The sequence below is a fragment of the Sesamum indicum genome, linkage group LG7 (assembly GCF_026168435.1).
Source record: "Sesamum indicum cultivar Baizhima isolate 11 linkage group LG7, ASM2616843v1, whole genome shotgun sequence".
In the NCBI taxonomy this organism is placed as follows: domain Eukaryota; kingdom Viridiplantae; phylum Streptophyta; class Magnoliopsida; order Lamiales; family Pedaliaceae; genus Sesamum; species Sesamum indicum.
The window spans coordinates 7,907,036-7,930,414 of record NC_142663.1 but is presented as its reverse complement, the minus strand read 5'-3'; the positions used below and the strand labels follow the sequence as shown (position 1 = coordinate 7,930,414).

Sequence of the window (23,379 nt, the reverse complement as noted above, 5' to 3'; positions counted from 1 at the left end):
TTTTTTACTTAAACAATTCTATAAGTTCATTACATTCACAAAAATTATGTTAATACATTACTAATCAAGTTATATCTTAAATATTGGCGGAAGATAAATTATTTCAATTAAAATGGTTATATTTTTTAAGTTTAAAAATAGAAAGGACCAAATTGTAACTAAAAATGAAAAGTAAATGGTAAATGATTTTTTGGAGAAAAGAAAAAAAGAAAAAAGAGTTTCTGAGACTAACTTGGAGTGAATTTAAAAAATAAATAAAAAAAACTATTTTAAAATTAAAATAAAAAATTGGTACTAAAATGAATTTTACAGTATTGACAAATTGAACTGGAACTTGAAGCATGCCAAAATAGACAAGACAGCAAGTAGGAGTAGGACGAGATTCCCATGTCTTCTGCTAGCCTTTTATGGAGGCTATTATTACTGCAATTCTTTCCTGCTCTCTGCCAATGGACACTCCAAGTTTGAGAAGGCAAATGTTTTACCAACGTGTAATTTAAGTGGTAGAAGTTGATGTTTGTATAAACAAGGTTATAAGTTGAAGTCTTGTGGAGTAGATCCACCGACAAGATTAATTGTAGGTGCCCGTTTGATCCTGTAATTAAACAGATCAAATGTGCATTTCAATTGCAAGTATCATTGTCCTTCGGCCCCTTTTTAGATAATCTCTGAAATTCTATCAATATTACAGTTTGAAAAGGTTACATTATTTTTCAGTCTATTCACCTCTTACCCATTAAATACTCTTTAGTTCTTTAGTAATGAATGAAGATAATTTAAAGTTTTTGCTGCAACCTGATTTCTTTAATCAAATACAAGTTTTTGGCTCTAAACCCCATCATCACCTTTTTTCCGAAAACAGTCGTTCCAAATTCAATTTTCTGATAATTAATTATCTTTATTTTATTATCTTATAAATCAAACAATTAGGCTTAAATGGATCAATCATGGCATACCGAAAAACATATCACCCACTGCGAAAAAAAGGCCGAATATCGTCACTAGTAGATAAAAAATGCACGTCGTTTTCTTGATTGTGACCAATCGTGGCCGTCATTTGATCCTAGAAAGAAGTAAGTGTGTCCGACGTTTTTTAGGAAAAATTACTGAAGCTCCCTAAAATAAATCTTTGTATCTAAAATACCCATAAAGATATGGATGGATAGATTTGGATTTGAGGGAAGAATTTGAACAAAGAATTTCAAACGACTTCATTTCAAAAAAATTTGAAATCCATCCATATTCATTAAAATATAGTTCAAAATTAGAATTGAAGGATTTGAAATCCTTTAAATTTAGAATTATCCAAACATGTTCAAAGGATTTCAAATCTTTCAATCCAAATGCAACATTAAATAATTTTTAATCCAAATCTACTTAATTTCAGGATTGAGCTTCACTAGGTAATGGGTTGAACTGACAGCGTGTTAAGAGTTGGGTTGGTTTGGTTTAACAAAGATCAACCAAGCAGTCTGGAAAATATATTGATTGATCCCCCAACTCAAGTTGATCAAAATAGCCCAACTAAAGTCTGAGACGTAAAATGATCCAACCAGAAATCAGTCAGTTTCACCCACCTTGACGGCCTCTGGCTTCAGATAATCTGAAATTATCTTGAACTCTTAACAACAGTTATGTTCTCATTCTTCTCTAAGTTCTCTTTGATATGCAGAAATGAGCATCTCATCTCACATAGAATGCACCACCTGTTACTTTTATCTTGAGGCACTGCCAAGCAAAACTCACTCAACCTCATCTCTAAACTCAGCATTCCGATGCATGTGGTTAGTGGCTTAACTTGGGTGTAGATCTTTAATCTTACAAGATGACCTCACCATTTCATTTCATGAAATCATTATATTCTGATCTAGCAGTTTATGCCCCATGTGCTGGTTACTATTGATGTTGGTAGCAAGAAATCGGCCTTCTATACCGTAAAAGATTCAACATCTTCTCCTAGTATCAGAGACGTGGGGAAGCAAGCAAGGAAACAGGAAAATGGAGGGAACAACTTCAGTAAACAGCATACCCACATGAGTAGCATAACGTACCAGCAGCGTAATATCTTCTGATGCCAAAAAGCCGTGATAAATTGTCATGTACATGTATTAACTCCAAATCATTTGAAAGACAAATTCTACACACTACAGGAACAGAGAGAAGTTCACCTTTTGCAACATCAGCCCCAAGTATTTCAAGCAACCGTAAACAAAATACGCCATTGTATGATCATAAGAGTCTGAAATGACACCTGCAAGCATCCCATATGTCAGAAAGTTCCACTATGACTAAAAAGTTAATAGTTTACAACAATAATGTTATAAATAACATTATGGCAACATTCAGTAATAACAGGGTCATTTTCATGAAGCACTCAATCAAGTCCTTATTCAACCTTAAATGTCATACAAAGTCATCAAGAGGCAAAGGGCTCTAGCTTTCAGATGTCATCTACTCTCGAATCCAAAATTGATACAAAGCAGCTCTATCAATGAGCAATGTGGATTTGACCCTGTATAATCCAGTATATCAATTCGAACCTAACAAATCAAAGTTTACCTTGCTGTCCCAAGCACCAAAATCGAAGATATTTTGACAGATCAAAAGTAATTCTACTCAAGTGTCAAATACATAACCATTATTATTGTTAAAAGGCATACAAAACAGGGCCATTCAACACATATGCATACAAAAGTAGGCCATGTTTGGTGCAACACAAAAGACTGCTTGTAGGCGACTGCCTAAAGAAAATGGGAATATCTCCAGTGAACATGACAGCAATAGGAATAACGTGCAAAACTAAAGCCTTGTGTGATTCTACCCATACCAACACATCAAAAACACAAATATGGTGAAACCACTAGCTAAATATAGAAGCTACAATCTAAATAAGTTTTGCTGTTTTACTTGGGAGTTGGGACCCATCCAACTGAATTATGAAACAAAATGTGAACCTTTTTTTATGATAAATAAACATAAAGTCAACCTAATGTTTTATCCCCAAAGCGAAACCTCTGGTCAAAGCTGAAGAAACTGTAGATCTCATTTACAAACTGGGAACCTTCAGATTAAACTAGTAAACAAATAATAGATAGTAATCACCACTTGGCTTTAAAAGAAACTCCAAAACTAACAAGGATACTGAAATCACAAAACATATTATTCAGTGCTATCACCAGGGACAAGCTTACTTAGAGTTTTATGAATCTACAGGTTGGTTTCCTTCCAAATGGTAAGCGCCACACTTTCTTAACCTGTTCATCATTTCTAATTGATCTCTATAGGATCCATAGTTATGTTCATTAAGTATTCCCTAAAGATGATAAAAAGCTGTTTGAATATCATAATAACATTTTGAAAGAACAGAATCAGTATCACCAGTAAGTTTCCAACTACTTCACATTGGGTTTTTAAATGTCTCATGTTGCGGGTGCAAAATGCAATCATGAAACTATTAATATCAATTTTTTCATAAAGGATGAAATCATGAAGTCTTAAGATTCATGGAAAAATTATTAATTAAAAAAAGAAAAAAAGAAAAAAAGAAAGTGCAATGAACAGAAAAGTCCAAATGGAAAATGTCATATACCCCAGTAGTCCGCGACCAGACCAAGCTCTAGGAGTGACAGTCATATTAATCAGAGCACCTTGCCTCATTACCACTAAAGAGACTGCTTGGCCTTGTTTTTGTTGTGCTTCAGCAGCTAGCCTCTGCAGCAAGTTCTCACCTATTTCCACATTCCCAAATTTCACAATTTGATCTCCAAGTTGTAAACCATCTTCTGCTGCTGGAGACGCCTCAGTGATTTCATCAACCATTGCAAAGGGTCGACTGACAACTAAATCCACATCCATGGCACTAGAAGCACCTCCAGCAATAGGATTGCTAAAAGACGAAGGCATACCAACATTTGCATCTTGATCTTTTGGCTCTGCAGTTATTACCTTGAGTGCAGTTAGCATTCTGTCACTTGCATAGAGTATGCGGCACTTTTAACTTTAATGATGAAACCTTGTTCACATCTATACTTGCAAAGTGGTAATTAATTTTTTGCTTCAGGTCCATAACTTGGTTAGGCACATAACATATCATTAGTTGATACATCATAATCACAAACTTCAAATAAAGAAGATACATTATATATTTGATGAGTCACTAACCTGAATCTTTAACAGATGCAGATCTTGGTGCAAGTGTTGCAGAATGCAAAAGTTGAATGTTTTGGTTTATTTTCTCTGTAATATCCTTGTGGTCATTACGAAGTTCTGTAGCAGGAAGAACCAAGTAAGCGAAAGCTTGTGATTAATTGCACTTTCAGCATCAGTACAAGACATTGTGGGTTTCTTAACAGATAACAAATAATTCATGAATTATGTGGTCTAAGAAGGCCATAGCATATAGTATGTTAAGAGTAAAATTTCAGGAAATCATGGTCCAACTGATGCCTCTTGGACTAATATCACAATATTGACCAGAGAAAATGTAAAGCAAAAGGAAAGAGAGAGGCATATACGACTAAAAGAGATGGTACGTAAGGTGGGTCTCAGTCATCATGTGGATCTAATGATATGGTTCTAATTTCCAAAACAAAGCTACTACACATAGGGTGGGAGGTATTGCTCAACCCAATCCCAGAACGGACCACAACAATTACACATGACACATCATACCGCAAGTACACACACTCACTGCAAACAACTTACCTTCTTTCCAATAATAAGATAATATGGATAAATGGGTGAGAAAATGATACGATATGGACACGAACTACCACCAATATATAATTAAAATTGATTAATTGCTTCAACTCCAACTTGGTCCCTTTTCTTTGTTTATATACCAAGATCCTACAATTTTTCAACTATAACAGCAGTTATAATAGATTCATGTGAGTGTGACTAAATATCAACAATCGCACGCACGCACCCCACAGTATCAGAAAAGCATCGAATACATCTATTTTCCTAGTGCACCCATATTTTTCCTTTTTTTTTTTGCTATTTCAGATACTCCAGAAAATGTATTGGCATGTACCCCCATATCTGTATCTAGGAGTATTTGATACTACTGAAGACTATTCTTAGGAGTGTCTATGTATCATAGGCAACAACAGAATGGTTGTTTATCTTGCACCCCTATACTCCCATCATCACAAGATGCACCTCCCGCAGATCCTTTCATCTCTCCAGCAACCATTATTAACTGATTATTAACCAGCCCACAGTTTCGAGGCAGTTCATCCGGGGAAATTAGTTTTCCACACTAATCAGCATGCAAGGATTAGGAGCCTGCCATCCTTAGAAGCACAGGCTCTGAAGTGTCAATATATCAAGGTTCAGCAAATTAATTTTCCTTTATAGAGTTATCCAAACTATATCCAAGAATAATCTTATTCAGTTGAGCAAAATTAAAAGATCTTTTAGAAATAAAAGGATAATTGAGCAAGTTGAGCGTGGATTCTAATAGAGATTGCAGAAATATACAACAGAAAAATTGTCATTGTTGTTTCCACAGCTACCCCTCAATAATTCAAAAACATCATCAAATTCAAGGCAAAACTCCACCCTAAAATCTATCATCATTTAACATGAAATTAAAATGCTAAAATATAGTTCTGCTGTTGAAGGTAATTCATAACTAAAAGGTTACACCTAAATTTGTATCAAACAAATCCAATAGAGTTTAGAATATAAAGTATATAACCAAAGAAGAGAGGCAAAAGAGCTACAATGTGAAGAACATTTGTTCTTATTCAACATCTTCCACACAAGACAAGCCAAATAAAGCTAGCAATAAATTTCCATAACTGTACGGACAATTATCTACAACAAAGTATAGTTCTATAAATTACCAGCAAGTCTATGCCGGTCCGCTCTTACAGTGGGGATATCAATTTCAGCCCTTGGAAACCCCTGCAGAACCCCAGATTCATCTCTTAAAGACTATCCAAAACAAAAAATCTCTATCTTTTCCATCTTACTCATTCTAGTAGCGTACAAATGAAATTTAAACTTAAAAAAGGTTAACTTTCAGCCGAAGTAAACAAATAAACATATATCGATAGCATTAAAGATGAAATGAAAATTTACCTCGGAATCAAGGAGGTTGCCGGAGAGACCAGTGCCGCCGGGTTGGCAGAGGCGCTCAATGATGACATTCATCTCCGCCTCCAGCCCGCTCCGCTTCTCCATCAGTTTCATTGTCTCCGCTTTCAAATTCGTCGCCACCATCTTCAATTATCAAAATTGTCCCTATCAATTTGTGAAAATCGATGATTATTATGATTAGAAGGTTAGGTTAGGGTTCAAGAGCTCAAGCTAGAACAGAGCACCAAATAGGCGAGTGATGTAAAATATGGGTGATCTGATTTCTGGGAATTACAAACGCTATATTATTTGCATTCTAATCCTTTGGAAAAATATAATAAAATTTAAAGATTTATAAAGACTTAGGCTTAAATATTAAATATTGTAAAAAAAAATTTCAAATCTACCCCAAAATGCATTAGACTTGCATTTCTAACGAGTCATCAATAGTTTATTTATCAAAATATTTAACTATTATTCTAATTTTAAAATTATTGCTATATATATTAAATATTTCTAATAAATAATTATTATCAAATTTTTAATAATTATAAATATTTTATTAATTAAAATGACATGTAATTTATACACAAAATTTAAAGAATAGGAAGAGAATAAAACTATTATAAAATTAGTTATAATTATAAATTTAATAATGCTCATTAATCCCACAAATTTAAGGAATTAAAGTGATAAATCAAATTTATTGACCGTTTTACTCTTTAAAGAGTTAAATTTGGCCTATTTTTTCTGAAAAATAGTCAGAAGAATTAAAATAAGATAAAAAGTAAAATTTAAAGATGACGGAGTCAAAAAATAAATTTAAAATATTAAAATAACTCTAAATAAAAACTTAAATAACCAAATTAGTATTTTTCCCGAAAATTTATATTGAAAATTGGCTTTTATTTTTATAAGTGCAGAAGTATAGATAAATGTCACGAAACGGTCGCACGTTAAAATGGCCGTCATCAGAGCAGCCTCCACTTCCCTCACTCTACTTGCCTCAACTTCATCGTCATCTCCTTCTCGTTACTGCCATTGTTGCCCCTCGCTTTTCACGAAGTTCAGATTTGGTCCCATCTTGAATATTTCCTTTGCCTTCAAACCCTTATCTTCCAGAAAAGCGAAGCGCATGGCTCACTCCACTGCTCGGGCCACCCTTGGCCTCACTCAAGCAAACAAGATAGACCCACCAAAGGTATCCTTTTCTCTACGTCTCTCTCTCTCTTAAACAATGCGTTGGAATTGACGGACTTTGTATGTTATATGGTTTTTAAGGGGAATCCTGAGAGCTTTATACTACAAGTGAATTATGATACATTTGGATTAATGGGTTTAGTGTGTCAATTTTTATGACAAGTTCTGAATGAAGTTCTGGTGTATATGATTTCTGAGCATTGGTTTCGTCATCAAACAATGAAGCTTTTTTTTTTCCTTTTATGTTTATAAATCAGGAATTTCTCCACGGGGCTCAATTCAAATGTGTTTATCAGCTTTGTTTTCTGATTGAAGTTTCCTTGGAGATCTTTTCATTCGTTTAGTTCTTTTTCCCAGTTAAGTAGTTGGCGTTATCTGTGTTTTATATATGTTTTCACATTTTTCTGCCGGCTCAAGCACAGAGGTTAATATGCACGAAAGCTAACCCCCATAGATAATGAACTCTGTGTTTGGCTGTTTATTTTTGCATGGGCATATTAGCTTTTGAAACATGATGGAATTGATATGTTTCTGGAATGATGTAAGATCTCATTTGCGGCAAAAGAGATCGATTTGGTACAGTGGAAAGGAGATTTACTTGCTGTAGGCGTCACTGAAAAGGATATGGCAAAAGATGATAATTCGAAATTCAAGAATTCAATTCTGCAAAAGCTGGATTTGCAGTTGGGTGGACTGTTATCTGAAGCCTCATCCGAGGAGGACTTCACCGGAAAGGCTGGACAATCAACAGTTCTTAGGCTTCCTGGTCTTGGTTCTAAAAGGGTTGGTTTAATTGGGCTTGGAGCAGCTGCATCAGCAACGGTGGCCTACCGCAATCTTGGTGAGGCAACTGCAGCAGCAGCCAAGTCTACGCAGGCAAGTAATGTTGCAATCACACTTGCTTCTGTTGAAAGGACCCCTGCAGAATCAAAGCCAGTTATTGCTTCAGCAATTGCCACTGGTACTTTTTCCATCTTGGACTTCAAGATACTTGAATCAAACCTGCAATAGTTTGTTGCTAATTAATGTATTACTTCCTGGACATTTTGAAATGAAACAGGAGCTATCTTGGGGACTTTTGATGATAGTAGGTTCAAGTCAGAATCACAGAAACCGGCTCTCAAATCAGTGGACATTATTGGTCTTGGCAGTGGACCTGAGATAGAGAAAAAACTCAAATATGCAGACCATGTTTGTTCCGGGATCATCCTTGGGAAAGAGCTTGTAAATGCTCCGGCGAATGTACTCACCCCTGGTTCGTAATATTCTATTCTTTTTTTGTTCAGTTTATGCTTATCTTTGCATTATACTCCTATTCTGGAAGTATGTTTTTGTTGTTAGATTGGCCTTTTGAAGTTTTCCCTATTTCATTTTTTTTTTGGTTTTTGTAAATTTTCTAGGAGTACTAGCTGAAGAAGCCTCAAGGATTGCTTCGGAGTACAGTGATGTTTTTACTGCAAAAATATTGGATGTAGAGCAGTGCAAAGAATTGAAAATGGGTTCCTATTTAGGCGTTGCTGCAGCATCCACTAATCCTCCACATTTCATCCATTTATGTTACAAGCCTCCTAATGGCAAAGTAAAAACCAAGCTGGCCTTAGTTGGAAAAGGCTTGACCTTTGACAGGTGAATATATGTCTGGGAAAACAAAGTTGTTCACCTTCTTAATTGTTAAACGAAACATGTTTTTTCTGCTCATGAACTGTTTTATCATAAAATGTCTTGAGACATTTTTTCTGTGATTCAGTGGTGGCTACAATATCAAAACAGGAGCAGGCTGCTTGATTGAACTCATGAAATTTGATATGGGAGGCTCAGCAGCAGTATTGGGTGCTGCAAAAGCTCTCGGTCAAATCAAGCCTGCTGGAGTAGAGGTGGATCATTTTCTTTCTTGCTACTTCTCAGGAGATACTGGTTGCTAGCCTTGTATAATTTCCTAGTTTATCAGTTAATTGTGTTTACCTTTTGGTCCTGCCTATCTTATGTTCACAAATAAGTTCTAGTTTGTCGGGACATAGAGATACAGAATAATAAGAAAAAAAAAAAGACACCCTGACAATTGATAATTTCTGTGCAGGTTCACTTCATTGTTGCAGCTTGCGAGAACATGATAAGTGGAACAGGTATGAGACCTGGGGACATCCTCACAGCTTCAAATGGAAAGACGATTGAGGTAATTTCTCACTTTCACAGGTCATAGATTATCCATTTCTTCTGTTTAGTTTTTCTTTAATCTTTCTGAAATTTTCCATGGACTTTCTTGCTTGCTTTGTTAGAGGAATAGCTTTGTCATATTTTCTTATCTCTCAGCATGTATTGGTGGGGTTTATACTAACCAATTTAAGTAAGATGTATTAAAAACTGAATCTGGATTTAGGTCCAACAAAGATAGAGTTCAAAATTGAATTAATTTGGACTTGGCATGTCCCGTATTAATGATGGGCCTCTCTCTTCCTGCTTTGTGTAATTATTTGGATTCTTACATGTTTCTTGAGTGACTGATCTCTTTTTCTGCTTTGCATTTATCATATTTAGTCTTCTTGTTCATGACCTTTCTTATAAGTTGAATGAAAACAAAATGAAAAAAAAGCTACAGCTTTCTTTCCTTCATATAAAGTTTTGCAATTTGCTGCACTTACTACGCAATGATTAGAATTTAGAAATATGTTTAACTAATCAAATGCATGTCGTATACCTAAATTTCATGTATACCTGATATTTTTGTCCACTGATCACTTTACATCATTGCTTGCATGGACGCATTTATAATTGTTTGCTCTTAAAATACTAAATACTGTATTTAGAAAGAGCAAACAGAAATCCATAAAAATTTGGAAGTTTGCAAATCCTGGGCTGGGAGATTTGGCCACTGTCTTGCCCTTCCTCCCACCTCATTTAGCATGGCTTCCCAGTCTTTGTAGCATATTTATAGAATATATAATTTCTTTATCAGGTTTCCCTTTACATGTTTTGCTCAACAGGATTTTACATTCAGAAAATCAAATGAATAGTACACACTCTTTGGCTATTACCTGATATACCTTTCTATTCTTTCAATTCAATAGGTTATTGTTATACTCTAACATGGTTGCCTAGCTGCACTAGTTTGAATACAGTTGAAACTTGGCATTCTCTTCAACAAAAAAGTATCTGCATGGGCTTGCATTTGGCATGTATCGTACAATTGTGCAGATTGGTTGGGGCCTGTCCTTGTACCATTTCTTATTGTTGTTTGTGTTGATATATTTGTAGGTAACAAATACCGATGCTGAAGGAAGGCTTACACTTGCTGATGCTTTAGTCTATGCTTGTAATCAAGGTGTAGAGAAGGTACGCTGAGCTACATTTATTTGCATTTCAAACCTTGCTGAATATCATTGTTTTTCTGATGCTATTGTCACTTTCAATTGCCATGTTTTTGGAGGAGCTAACAACTTAACTCCAGAACGGAAAAAATAAAAATATTCGTATCATAAAACCTTACATAGTTTCTTATTCTCAGACAGTGTGGAGGTATGCACACTTTCAAACACTGAAATAGTTCCAGGAGAAGGCTGAGTCGTTGTTGTTTGTCTATGTAGAATCAGCTGGTTTTTATCTTCGCATATCATATTTTACATGTTGAGTTTTCTCTTGCTTGCTACAGAATTCAACAGAAACGCAAAGCAAAAAAACCTTTAAGTTGTTCAGTATTTCTCAACGGGATGTTGCTTTCATAGCACACTTTAAGTTGAAAGTTAAACAAAAATTTACTTAAATGTGCAGATAGTGGATTTGGCCACACTGACTGGGGCCTGTATTGTTGCTCTTGGACCATCTATAGCAGGTAGGCTTTGCAAGTGCTCCCATCTTTTCTTTATGGACCATGTATCTTTCCGTTTACAATCAAGAGGGTGTTTGGCTAAATTTATTTAAAAGATCTTATAATCTCATATACAAAAAAGATACTTTTAGAACCTATGAGATTCAAATCTTATTTTTGAGAATAAGTTTTTTAAATGTTTGGATGAAATAAAATAATAGTGCATATAAGATTTTAGTGACGTCAATTTTGGAATTAATTTGAGATAGTTTGTTAACATTTTGAAAAAGTTAGGAATTCCTCACTTTTTAAAAGAGCTTCTGAGCTCCTAAAATATTATTTTGAATTTTGTAAGCTCTTTTTATAAAAGGTAAGTAACATTTTATAACATCTTATAAGCTGTGCCATTTTAGAAAATATTTTAGATAATGTATAAGCTTTGCGCAACACCCTCCTCCAGATATATTTGAAGTAGATGGAGGTAATGGTACAGAGAAATCAACTAATTGCTATTCTTAAATATTAAAAAATAGGCATTTTCACACCCAGTGAAGACTTGGCGAAAGAGGTATTTGGAGCCTCAGAGGCCAGTGGAGAAAAGCTTTGGAGGATGCCGTTGGAGGAAAGTTATTGGGAGTCGATGAAATCAGGAGTTGCTGATATGGTGAATTCAGGTGGCCGTCAAGGTGGTGCCATCATTGCCGCTCTTTTCTTGAAGCAGGTAAGCTTCCTTTGTCCCTTACTTTTCCCCTTCAATGGGATGGCATATCAAGTCGTTGTGCTGTCTGTCAACAAAGTTCGTAGAATGCATAAAATTAGCAAATAGAAGACTCTGGTTGGAATAGCTTTAAGTGCCCGATGAGACCCAACTTGTGCTTAAAGATGATATGGTAGAAACTCCTGTGTATATGTGGCTATAGGACAGGGTTGCAAGATGAGTTGAACTAGCTCGTGAGCCCAGCAAAGGCTCCTTGAGTAAGGATCAGCTCGTCCTTAACAAGTTGAACGCTAGCTCAAGTATAGATACGAGCTCGAGCAGTTCTTTAACGAGTTTAACTCTAGCTGAAGTACAGACATTCTTATTTATTTTCTATACTATATCATTAACAATAGATTAAAAACTTAACAATACTATTATTTTAATTAACAAAAACGTGAGATTTTTCATCATTTATATGAATATTAAAATGTAAATAACATGTATTGAATTAAAATAACAACAATATAGCTACTTACGCTAATAAAGCAAAAACACTTTTAAATATTGTGCAAAATTAAATTGAAAACGTATGACAAGTAATACACAACAATAATGAGAAATGAGAAAAGAATAGTATATTATTTCAAATATTCAGAAAATAGTTGAATATCAAAGTTTTTTACTTTCTAAGTAAGCTCGACATCAAGCCTAATTATACCCCCTAGCTGAGTTAAAGATCAAGTAGTTTATACCCATATCAAGGAGAACAATAATTGAAAATGACCAAGTCTGACGAGTAATTGCTTCTCTGCAGTTTGTCGATGAGAAGGTGCAATGGATGCATATCGACATGGCTGGTCCCGTTTGGAACGATAAGAAGAAAAACGCCACAGGGTTTGGTATATCAACACTGGTAGAATGGGTGCTGAAGAACTCTTCTTAACTCCAGTTTCTTTTTTACATGTCCCATTTTCGGAATAAAGTTGGTTGGAAAAGAGCACGACATAGTCGCGGCCGCCGCCCTACCCCTACCATGGGGGTTGGCTTTGTGCTGTTTCGAAATTTTGCTCTACATTTGCCTCGTCGAGATATGAAAGCTCTTTTGCCCGTCTCTCTTTCGTGTTTGGCCCTTGGCGTCAAATATAATGGATTTGGGCGTCAGGAAATGTGCTTAAAATTGAACTAGATGCGTTTGGATACAAGATTTTCAATTCATAATAATAAATTCATCAAATTTGTGGGGATAAATACATAAATGAATTTTAATTAAAAATGTATATTGCTTTGTCTAGTTTGATTGGGGGTGAAATTGTCTTTTGGGTTGGTGGAGTGAGGGTAGAAGAACAAATTTGAGTTGGTGGGCATTAGTAATATTTTGGGGTATGGTGGGTGGGTGGGGGGTGGGAAGAGGGAGGTTGAGGGTAATTATGATATTTTGATAGATTGCCCATAGCCAAGTTATTGTCAATGTGGGGTTGTTACATTTGCCAAAAAAAAGAAAAAAAAAAAGAGAAAGGCAAACATTTGCAGAACTTTCTTTTCTTTTTTGTTTATGTTTTTCATTTCCAGTTTTCAGTTTTGAAACAATAGTTAAAGTATAAATATATTGTTTATTGGGATAATTATATTTACACTTCCTCACCTATTGCTTTTGTACTCAAAGTATCTTTGCCTTTTTAAAAATAACGGAAACCACACTGACAGTTCTTAAAATCGAAAAATGTAGCTATTGATTCGGTCAAATTTTAATTTAATTTTTCAATGACAAAAATATCTTTAGGGGTGTGTCTGTATTTACCTAAAGATAGAAGGGGTGTCAGTAATTTTTATAGGAATGAATAATACGACCTTTTATATATTTTTGTTTATTATTTATACCATTTTTTTAAATTTAAATTATTTTATACTTTTTTTATTGAAACATTAAATAAAATTACATTTCTTGATAATTGAAATGTTAAATTATTCAATTAATATATTAATAAAAATTAGTTATTAGGTTATAAATTTAAATTAAAAAATTATCGCACTTGCATAAATTATTTTAAATTCTTAAAATTAAAAGATTTATTCTCTATTTTTTCTTATAACTAAATTTTACTGAAATTAATAAATTATACATATATTTATATTATAAATATAAATATGTAATAATTAGACATATTTAATTGTATATATTTATATATATATTGATGGCGGACGATAGCATAAGAGCGCGAAGGATGGGGGCAAGTGGGACGGGCAGTAAGCCGCAATGGGCCAGTGGGGGCAAGGCACCGATGGGAGTTTAGGGTGGGCATGGTGATAGAATTGGAAAAAGTGGATAATTTTAAAATAAAATTAATTTAATAATTTAAAATATTTTTAATAAATACATTATTTATTTTATTAATTCTAATATTATATATACAAACTGCATAAATTATTTTAAATTATTATTTATTAATTTTAATAAAATTTAATTATAAATAAAAATAGAGAATATAAATAATCTTTTATTTTAGATAATTTATGAAACTGTGATAATTTTTAATTTAAACTCATAATCTAGTAATTAATTTTATTAATATATTAATAAAATAATTTAATATTTCATTATAAAAAATATAATTTTATATAGAAATTTAATAAAAAAATATATGAAATCATATTACTCATCTCTTTATATATTACATTAATACTCATATATTTTATGATGATTACAAAAACACCCCTATGACATTTTTGTCTTCGAAAAATCATATTAAAAAATTTGACTAAATCAATAAAGGTATTTTTAGAATTTTAAAGACTGTCACGTGTGGTGTCTATAATTTTTTAAAAGTAATAATAATTTATATAAAAATTTAATAATTAAGAGAGTAAAAATATAATTACCACTTATTTATATGTATTCTCCATAAAATTAAAAAAAAAAACACTAATTCTACACTACAGTTTACTATAAAATATAATCTCATTACTTAATTCAAAGGCATACAGTTTTGGGTCCGCATCTGAGTTAAGAGTAAGACTGCATACACTTTTCCTATTGATTTCAATATTATAATTAGAGTGGAATAAAAGAAACGGCAAATAAATCAGCATAAAATAAGAACGTGGTCGAAAAAGCGTGCAAGAGGACGAAAGCGAAATCTCACCTCTTTCCTTGACTTTGAAAAAATAACATTAATAATCCAGGAAAAGGTTGATTGGGTGAGCAGAACTGCCCATCACTGTCAAAACAATCAACACTAGAAGAAAAATTGACCAATCCCTGAAACCCTAATTCCCTCCTCAATCAGTCAGACAAAAACCCTAATTTCTTGAAGAAAAAATTTGTTGATATCATTAATGTTGAGGCCTGAAGTCCCACAAATGGAGAATGCCATCAGGAGAACATGCAGCCACATAGCTGTCATCGGCAGTAAGGGCATTGCACTCTCCTATTCTCTCTCTAAAACTGTACAGATATCCTCCATGCTCTATCTCCCAAACCTTAATCACACCTCCACCAAATACTACCCCATACCCTCCATTTACACACCCCAAAATCCTCCCTCTTTGTTGGGAGGCACCCGTTATTGTGAACCTGCATATCTCCTCTAGATCGACTACCCGTCGCACGCTGGCTGTGCCCCGTGAGTCGGTTATAAGTGTTGATTCGTTGTTTGCATCGAATGAGGCCACAGTTATACCCCTACGCCACTCTTGTTCGACTAACACTATCCCTTGGTTAGCTAAGTCGAAGACGATCACTCTAAGGCTAGTGCACGCTACCGCGTTTTCATGGCTTGTTACTCTAACGCGGCCGATTAGATCAGTCATTTCGGTCAGTAAGTGCCACCCGATGACGGCCTCTGGATCGGTTAGCGTCCCTCCAATGAAAACTAGTTCTTCGGTCTCACTGTTCCATATGTGAAACGCGCGGCCTGGAACACCTGGTGAAGGCTCAAATAAAGGGATAAATCTACAAGCATATAAGTAACTTGTTGCAAAGTCGTATAAAATTTAAGTTGAAGAATTTAAAATTCATGGTAACGAAGAAATTAAAACCAAATAATCCAGACTAAGCATAACCAAATGTTGAATTGGAAGCACCTGCATAGAGGCCAACCCACCACCTGTTGCTGCCTGTGAAGTCGACTAGAACACCGTCGTTCACCACATCGCCCATATACGCTCTACGTAGAGGCGTGATCCCGACATCAATGACGGTCAAATGGATGTCGCCATCCAGAGTGGCAAACACGAGACGAATGTCGGATAAGATGATCCCGGAGACGGAACTAGAGAAGCGGCCAATGCGATCACGGTAGTGAGGGAAGAACGTCGACAAGTGGAGCCTACTCGGAAGGTGGAACAGGTGGACTGCACCATCTGAGAAGCCAGCAGCAAGGTGGTGATCGGAGAGCGCCAAACGCCGACAAGAGAGGCCGTCATTGTTGTTGTTGTCATCTATCGGAATGTGGATGCTGCTGTATACACATCTACGACTGCGAAAGTTGCTGGCTGTCCGATGGCGGTAGACAAACTCCTCACGCCATGTGTTGTGCGCAAGATCGCCAACGCTCCATATACGTCGAGTGAGGTTCTGCCACAGGAGTTCCGACCGCGACACGGCCCGCCATGTCGAACAAACCTGCACTCGTACACTCATCACACCTCAAATTATTGCAAAATTACAATGATTTTCACTGTATCTATATAATTAACATAGGCAACTTGGAATTTGGTTTTAAATGAAGCATCATCATCATCAAAGGATGAACATGATTGCATCATATGCAAGAACAAGGAGTCTGTAATTAAGTGAACTCAATATAATATTAATTAAGAGACATTGACAATATTTAAGTTAATTTCAAGAAATCTCTCCCCACCTTGGGAAGGAAGCCGTCCATCAAAAAACTCATGCTTGTTAAAAGAAGAAATATGACAGTCTGATCATGCAGGCATGCCAACCCTTACTCGATTAAAAGCTCATGCGCCGCCCCATATTCATGTATTCCATGTGCTTATTCATGCTCTAGCTAGTAAAGTAGCACCATACTAGCTAGGGGGATTAGGGAAAAAAAGAATTATATGGGATGCCGACGAAAATTATAATTTAAATCAAATTCAGTCAAACTCAATCAATCACATAATATAAAATTTGATCAATTACTCTTTTTAAATTGTTCATCGATCACATTATAAGTATATTATACTTATTCTGTAATTAGTACAAATCTGAGCAACCTGATATTTTGGGCTAGAATTTCCACAAATATATCAAGGATTAAACGTGTTAACTCTATAAAAACAAACATCATATAGTAACCATCAGCATTTGTAATAAATCCACATAAAATGACATATTTTACGTTCATGTAAATTAAGTTATAACTTTTTACATCTATTTTTGATAAAGAACTTTTAACATTTTAGTACTTATAATATTAATAATTTATTCATAATGATAATGATAATAAGTACAATTGTGTCGCTGCAGCTTGATCTTGAAACTGAAAACTGAACCCAAACAAGAAATAATGCTTTAGGGTTAAATGCAATTTATCTTATGTGACACGTAAAATAAACAAATACCACTTATAAAAAAAAAATTAGCAAATTATCTATTTATATTTCAAAAAATAAAACAAACTACTCTCTATCAATAATTTAAATATGGAGTAATTAATTTACTTCATTTTTCAAAACATAAAAGATAATTTACTATTTTATTTTTCATAATTTTTGCTCGTATCACATTATATACATAGTACTTTTCCCTCATGTTATGTATAAGACTTTCTCCATGCTAGACAGGCATGCTCTCTGGCAGCCCTAGAGGGAAAGATAAGAGACATGCATATACATAAACAAATATATATACATACAAGTATATGTATAGAGAGAGAGGGAGAGAGGGATGTGAAAATCGAAGGAGCCAGAGAGCAGACAGGTAAGACTAAATGAAGTAGGTCGGAGGACTAGATGAAGTGTGTATATATATATATATAAATAGTTTATTCTACCTGTCTGGTACAGCTATATATATATATTTAGAGAGAGAGAGAGAGAGAGAGAGTTGTGTACTGCTGTCCTTATCAACTTCCTCGTAATATAATATTATTTATCATTATATGCTACAAACACTGACAACGTCCCCTCTTAAATGTCGCAATTATTCAGGTTATTAATAAGACGATAAAGCTACTTGTGAACAGCAGTAAGTACGCATATCCACACACCCTATAAATAAAATCTTTTAGTTTCGTAGCTATCTCAGTTTGACAAATGAAAAAAAATTAAATCTTTACTCCAAAAAATGAGAGCTGATTTGTGTAATAAGAACTTTACGAATACACAAAGGATAATGCCGTTATACTATCACTTCAAACCCTTTCAAGGGTGTCCAGACAAAAATTGAATCCAATCAAAACTTTGGTTCGAACCGAAATTGAATCGTAGTTCTTGATTTTATTAAATAATTAATTTTTTTATTATATTTTTTTCTTGTTCGGTGTCTGAATTAAATCAAAAAATCAATTTTTTTTATATATTTTAATATTATATTATATATTTTACTTTTAATTTTATTTTTTGTCCTCTCGCTCCTTCTAACTCGTTTCTTAATATTCAATTCTTTATTTTTTAAATATTTAAAATATGGTATTTTAATTTATATTATCTAATAACAAGCTTAATCAACAATTTAGTATATTTTGATAATTTTTTGTAAATAAATATTTGATATAATGCATATGAATTTTGTCATTACAGTTTCAATCCATCAGGACAAAATGCATTTACTCATTATATATTAGAATTATTAATCAATATATCATATTTTAGTTTTAGATGATACTAAAATATGATATTTTAGTCTATATTGTCTAAAAACAAGCTTAATCAATAATTTAATTCATTTTCAGATTTTTTGTAAATAAATATTCAATATAATGCATATGAATTTTAGTTATCTCTATATTTATTAATTAAATAAATGTATTAAAATTATATAAATAAATTTACATAACTAATATATTTATTTAATGTATATAAATAACTATATTAGTTATCTATACATTTATTAAATTAATAAATCAATCAAGTAATTCACTAAATTAAACCTAGAAAGAGAAAAGAAAATATGTAATGTGAGAATTGAGTAGACTGAGTCCTAAGTCATTGACTATTGAAATAAGAATTCTCTCTCGCGCGCAGCAGTGAGAAAATGTTAATTCTTTTAATATACCGATTTTTTCATTTAAAGAAAAAATGGTTATATTTCTTAATTCGAGTAACTAAACATTCGATTCGATTCGATAAATTATGTGTAATTTGAGTCTTTATAACAACAACAAAAAATGTGTATTATTGTTTCATTTGAATGCAATTTACGTTTGAAAATTATCAATTTATTTAAATCAGAATTTGAGTGTACGAGTTCTGTAAGAACAATGCAATGAATCCTGTCTTAAAAAAAACAATCAAAGAGTTTCACATGTACACCTCCTTATTGCAAACTAATGATTTTATGCACAAACCCATGATTACATGTGATCAAGTATGTGTTAAGCTGATCTTTATCACCCAAAAACGAATTTAAAATAGCAGCATTAAGTTTGAGGATCACCGCAGTCGAATGCAAGTGTGATACACTTATTATATAATTAATTATTTTTTTTAAATTGTACACTGTTTATTCCGCAAGTATATTCTATTGGACTAAGATATAAAGAATCAATCCTTTCAGAGGTGGCCTCGAGGGGGTGTCTGTAGACAGAGAAAGCAGCCCAAGGGGGAAGAAAAGGTTTGCAGTCAAAAAGGTGGTCGGAATTTCAGAGCTGATGAAAAGGGGTCATCCAAAGAAAGGGAAAGAAAGTCTAGAAACCAAAAGAGTGCTTTTTCATGTCAAGATCGGATGAAAAAGTCAGTCCCAAAATAGGCAATTTTCTCTTTTCTACGACACAAAAAGAGTTTCTGGGGTTTTGCCCTTGATAGCTAAAAAACAAATGTAATATGTTTTGTGTCTGTCTGGTTTAAAAGTAGTCTTAAAGGGACATACCCTTTGACCTCAACCTTCCACACTCAACCAACACTACATGGACAGAAAAACACTTGAAAGATTCTTACATCATTTGTCTTCATCGATAACTATACTTGTAAGAAGTCCAAGAAAATATTAAATTTATCAAAGTATAATTCAAAAATATAAAAATTGGAGTCGCCTGATGATCCAATATGAAGTTGAGGTAATAAAATTAAAACAGAAAAATCAAATAATTTCCAAATCTAGAATACAAATATGAGAAAATTTTTATTGGAATCAAGTTTGATCGAATCAGATCAATCACATAACAAGTGTGGTCATTTTCTTCTAATACTATATCAATCATACGACAAATATATTGCACTCACTGTATGATTAGTTTTGAGTCCAGCCGAACTCGATTCAAGTTATAATTTTCCTCCAAACACGATGTAAGATCAAATCTTGCAATGAATGTAGAGCATGTCTGGGCTCAAGGTTTGATGTTATATAAGGTGCATGATTTGGTCAAAGATTATAGACTCACTCACTTAATTACTGTGTGCGACATAATTCAAAAGGGATTTGCTTTTACTCAATGAATGCTCAACTTCCACAATCATTAAAACCTCCAAACCCTTTAATTTCTCTTTCTTGCACAACCAAAGTGTGTTTTTTTGTGTGGGTAAGCACTGATGACAACGTACGCAGACAAAGGGCGGCCGTCTAGAGTTCAAAAGAGGGGTACCTGAAAAACGTTGAACAGAGCCTGTGCAGCAGCCAGTCGGCCGACAATGAGAGACGTATCCGCCGCTACTTGGAATGCAAGCGCTTCCACAAACGGCTCTGGCCAAACCCCATTGCTTGATCTCATCATTCTTCTTCGAGAAGAAGGCCCTTCAAACTCACCACCGCCGCCGCCGCCGCCGCCATCTCCTCCTTCAACTTCTTCGGAAGATGACGTTGACATATGTATGTAACAGAGAGATAGAGACACACGAAAGTAAGTGTTTGAAGATTATGGATACAGCAGAGAGAGCTTCATTTGGTTAATATATATATATATGCATAAATATAGAGACAAGAATTTACAATAATAATACTAATAAATGATTGATTTATTTTATTAGAGAGAGACAAAATTTCCGCATGATAAAGCCAAATGAGCAGCTGAAAGTTGTGGGTCAATGTTTAAAAATAGGGGTTTTGGAGCCACTTGCACAAGTTTTCATGGGAAAAAAGCTGAGTGCACTAAGTAAGTTTAGTTTACTGTTCTGTCTTAAATGAATTCACTGTTTTGTTTTGTTCTGTTCAACTATTGAGATATAAATTAGGATAATTATATATTAATTAAAATTTATTGAATTTGTTGATATTAATAAAAAATTGAATAAAAATTGATATTTACCTTCAATTGATTGATTATTAACTTATTTCAGGTCAAATAATTTTTTTGGACTAAACTACATTTATAATAGAAAAGATAGACCTCTTCACATGCATTAATGTGTGAAGACATATGAGGGTAATTTGGTTATAAAAAGATTTATTTGATCTGTAATAAGTCAATAATAAATCAACTGTGGATTAATAGAAATTTTTTTCTAATTTTTTTTATTAATATCAGTAAATTCGTTGAATTTTAATTAATAAAGGTATTTATTTGTTAGACAAACATATTCTAGGAGTGCTAAATATAATTTTCTAAATAACATAAAATTTACGTATAATTACACTAAATTTCATAAGAGGAAAGTGCAATTATTCCTATAGATTAGATGCAACAATTTGTTTGAAGCAGAAATATAATGATCTTTTCAAGAATTAAATATGAATCTATATATATCTCAGAAAAAATCTAAAGACCCCCCTCTATGATAATAGGAATGTTCAAAAAACCTCCTATGAAAATTAAAGTATCAAATACCCCCCTATGATATAAAATAAAGTTGAAAAAAACTCCTCCATGCATAAATTGGGCCACACGCACTTTGATTATGAATGAAAGTACCTTTATTTTTATGATATTTTGCTCTTATCTCACATCTAATATATATAATATTTTATTTATTTATTAATAATAAAATATTATTTTATATAATAATTATTTATATAATAAAATATTATTTTAATTAAATTAATTAAAAAATAATTTATATATTGAAAAAAATAAATACAGCTGCGGCGGCGCTGCTGACCGCACCCCCTCACACCTGGGCGACGCCCATCGCCCATCTCCAGCGAGGGCGATGCCACTTCGGGTGATCTGCGTCGCCTAGATGGGCAATAAGGGGCGAGAAGGAAGGGGGAGGAGGTCGGGGTTAGGGAGGGGAAGAAGATGGGTAGGGTGGGGGGTGAGGGGGGTAAGGGATTATAATTATTATATTGAAATTTTTTATAAATTATAATTATATATATTATAAATATATTTTATAGTTATAGAAAATATATTATAAATAAAAAGAATTATATATTAGCAGATTTAGTTTGACCAGTTGATTAGAAGGGGTATTTTAGTCATTATTTAAAAAAAAATAGACTCAAATTAACCCGGAGGCGGTGTGATTCTTTATTCATAATATAAGAATGATTTTTTATATTAAAAATTTCAACAGAGGAAGTTTTGATATTTTGACATATCACATGGGTCAAGATATTAACTATAAAATGATTCTTTATTCATAACCCTATATATCCCGTTTGTTGCAAGAAAATAAAATTAACTATGAAATTAGCCTCATATACTTTGAGTATTTGATTAAATAGATGATAGGATCAAAAAGTTTAGAATTAATTATAAATTGTTTATTTCGTGGGATTTATTTTGGCTTATTAGTTGTGTGATTTGTCTATTTTGTGGATAAAGTTGGTCATTTATGTCCCTCTTACTTACATTAACAAATTTAATTCCGTAATTCCAAATTTATAAGCCCTAAACTATTGTTCGATACTTGGAGACTGCGAATGTTGTCCGAATAATATACACAAGTTTCCTAATACTTGAATCCTATAATTTTTTTTTACTTTTTTTTTAGAGGACAATAATATTTTGACTTTGGTAGTATGTAATTCTTGCTTTCATAACGATGAAGCTCAAGGTTTTTGACTTGCCTGATGCGCAACGTGTCGGAGAAATTAATGGTGGGTTAGATGATATTTTTTTGGAATATTTGATTGTCGAAGTATAATGTTGATTTACACCTCAAAATGCGTTGATCAAACTTGATTGTATTCCATTAATCATGGTATATTTGGAATGGTATTTTTTCTTTAATCATGGTATATGAAATTTTTTAATCATGCTATATGAAAATTCATGGTATTCTTTTTAATATGCAAATTTAGACATATTAAAAGTATTTTATTCGTACGTAAATTTCATACATTTTTTAATATGAAATATTATATTCATGGTATTTTTTTTAATATGAAAATTTCGGACATGGTTTTTTTTTTTAATATAGAAAATATGCCTTGCCAAATTGTAAGTTTTTTAATATGTAATTTTTTTTTACATATTAAATTCATGATATTTCTTTTAATTTAAAAATTTTTAGACATTAAATTTGATGCGTGTCAAATTTAGCCGCA

General features: G+C 33.2%; 3 protein-coding genes across 6 annotated transcripts; 1 reads left to right on the top strand and 2 right to left on the bottom strand.

Annotated features, from left to right (window-relative positions):
- Positions 1-1,999: 1,999 nt before the first annotated feature.
- Positions 2,000-6,393, bottom strand: LOC105166348 (26S proteasome regulatory subunit). 3 transcript variants are annotated; one of them, XR_016066291.1, is made up of 6 exons: positions 6,091-6,393; positions 5,853-5,913; positions 4,162-4,266; positions 3,590-3,932; positions 2,169-2,251; positions 2,000-2,068 (listed from the first exon to the last, which is right to left on the bottom strand). XR_016066291.1 is itself a non-coding variant. In XM_011085670.3 (5 exons), the coding sequence occupies exons 1-5, from the start codon at positions 6,229-6,231 to the stop codon at positions 2,230-2,232; spliced, it is 672 nt and encodes a 223-aa protein (XP_011083972.1). In that variant the 5' UTR covers positions 6,232-6,392; the 3' UTR covers positions 2,000-2,229. The 3 variants fall into 3 exon arrangements, 1 of the variants encoding a protein (XP_011083972.1); XR_016066292.1 differs by having other exon boundaries at positions 2,000-2,065; XM_011085670.3 differs by having other exon boundaries at positions 2,000-2,251; positions 6,091-6,392.
- Positions 6,394-7,012: 619 nt separating this feature from the next.
- LOC105166347 (neutral leucine aminopeptidase, chloroplastic) lies at positions 7,013-12,900 on the top strand. The gene is made up of 10 exons (XM_011085669.3): positions 7,013-7,288; positions 7,834-8,248; positions 8,348-8,542; positions 8,688-8,913; positions 9,035-9,161; positions 9,365-9,460; positions 10,540-10,617; positions 11,053-11,113; positions 11,623-11,810; positions 12,604-12,900. The coding sequence occupies exons 1-10, from the start codon at positions 7,049-7,051 to the stop codon at positions 12,730-12,732; spliced, it is 1,755 nt and encodes a 584-aa protein (XP_011083971.1). The 5' UTR covers positions 7,013-7,048; the 3' UTR covers positions 12,733-12,900.
- A 2,014-nt stretch (positions 12,901-14,914) lies between these two features.
- SAP (Transducin/WD40 repeat-like superfamily protein) lies at positions 14,915-20,842 on the bottom strand. Of its 2 annotated transcripts, none has more exons than XM_011085668.3 (3): positions 20,537-20,842; positions 15,870-16,410; positions 14,915-15,709 (listed from the first exon to the last, which is right to left on the bottom strand). In XM_011085668.3, the coding sequence occupies exons 1-3, from the start codon at positions 20,756-20,758 to the stop codon at positions 15,120-15,122; spliced, it is 1,353 nt and encodes a 450-aa protein (XP_011083970.2). In that variant the 5' UTR covers positions 20,759-20,842; the 3' UTR covers positions 14,915-15,119. The 2 variants fall into 2 exon arrangements, with proteins under 2 accessions (XP_011083970.2, XP_088738601.1); XM_088882475.1 differs by lacking the exon at positions 20,537-20,842 and adding an exon at positions 16,652-16,848.
- Positions 20,843-23,379: the final 2,537 nt, after the last annotated feature.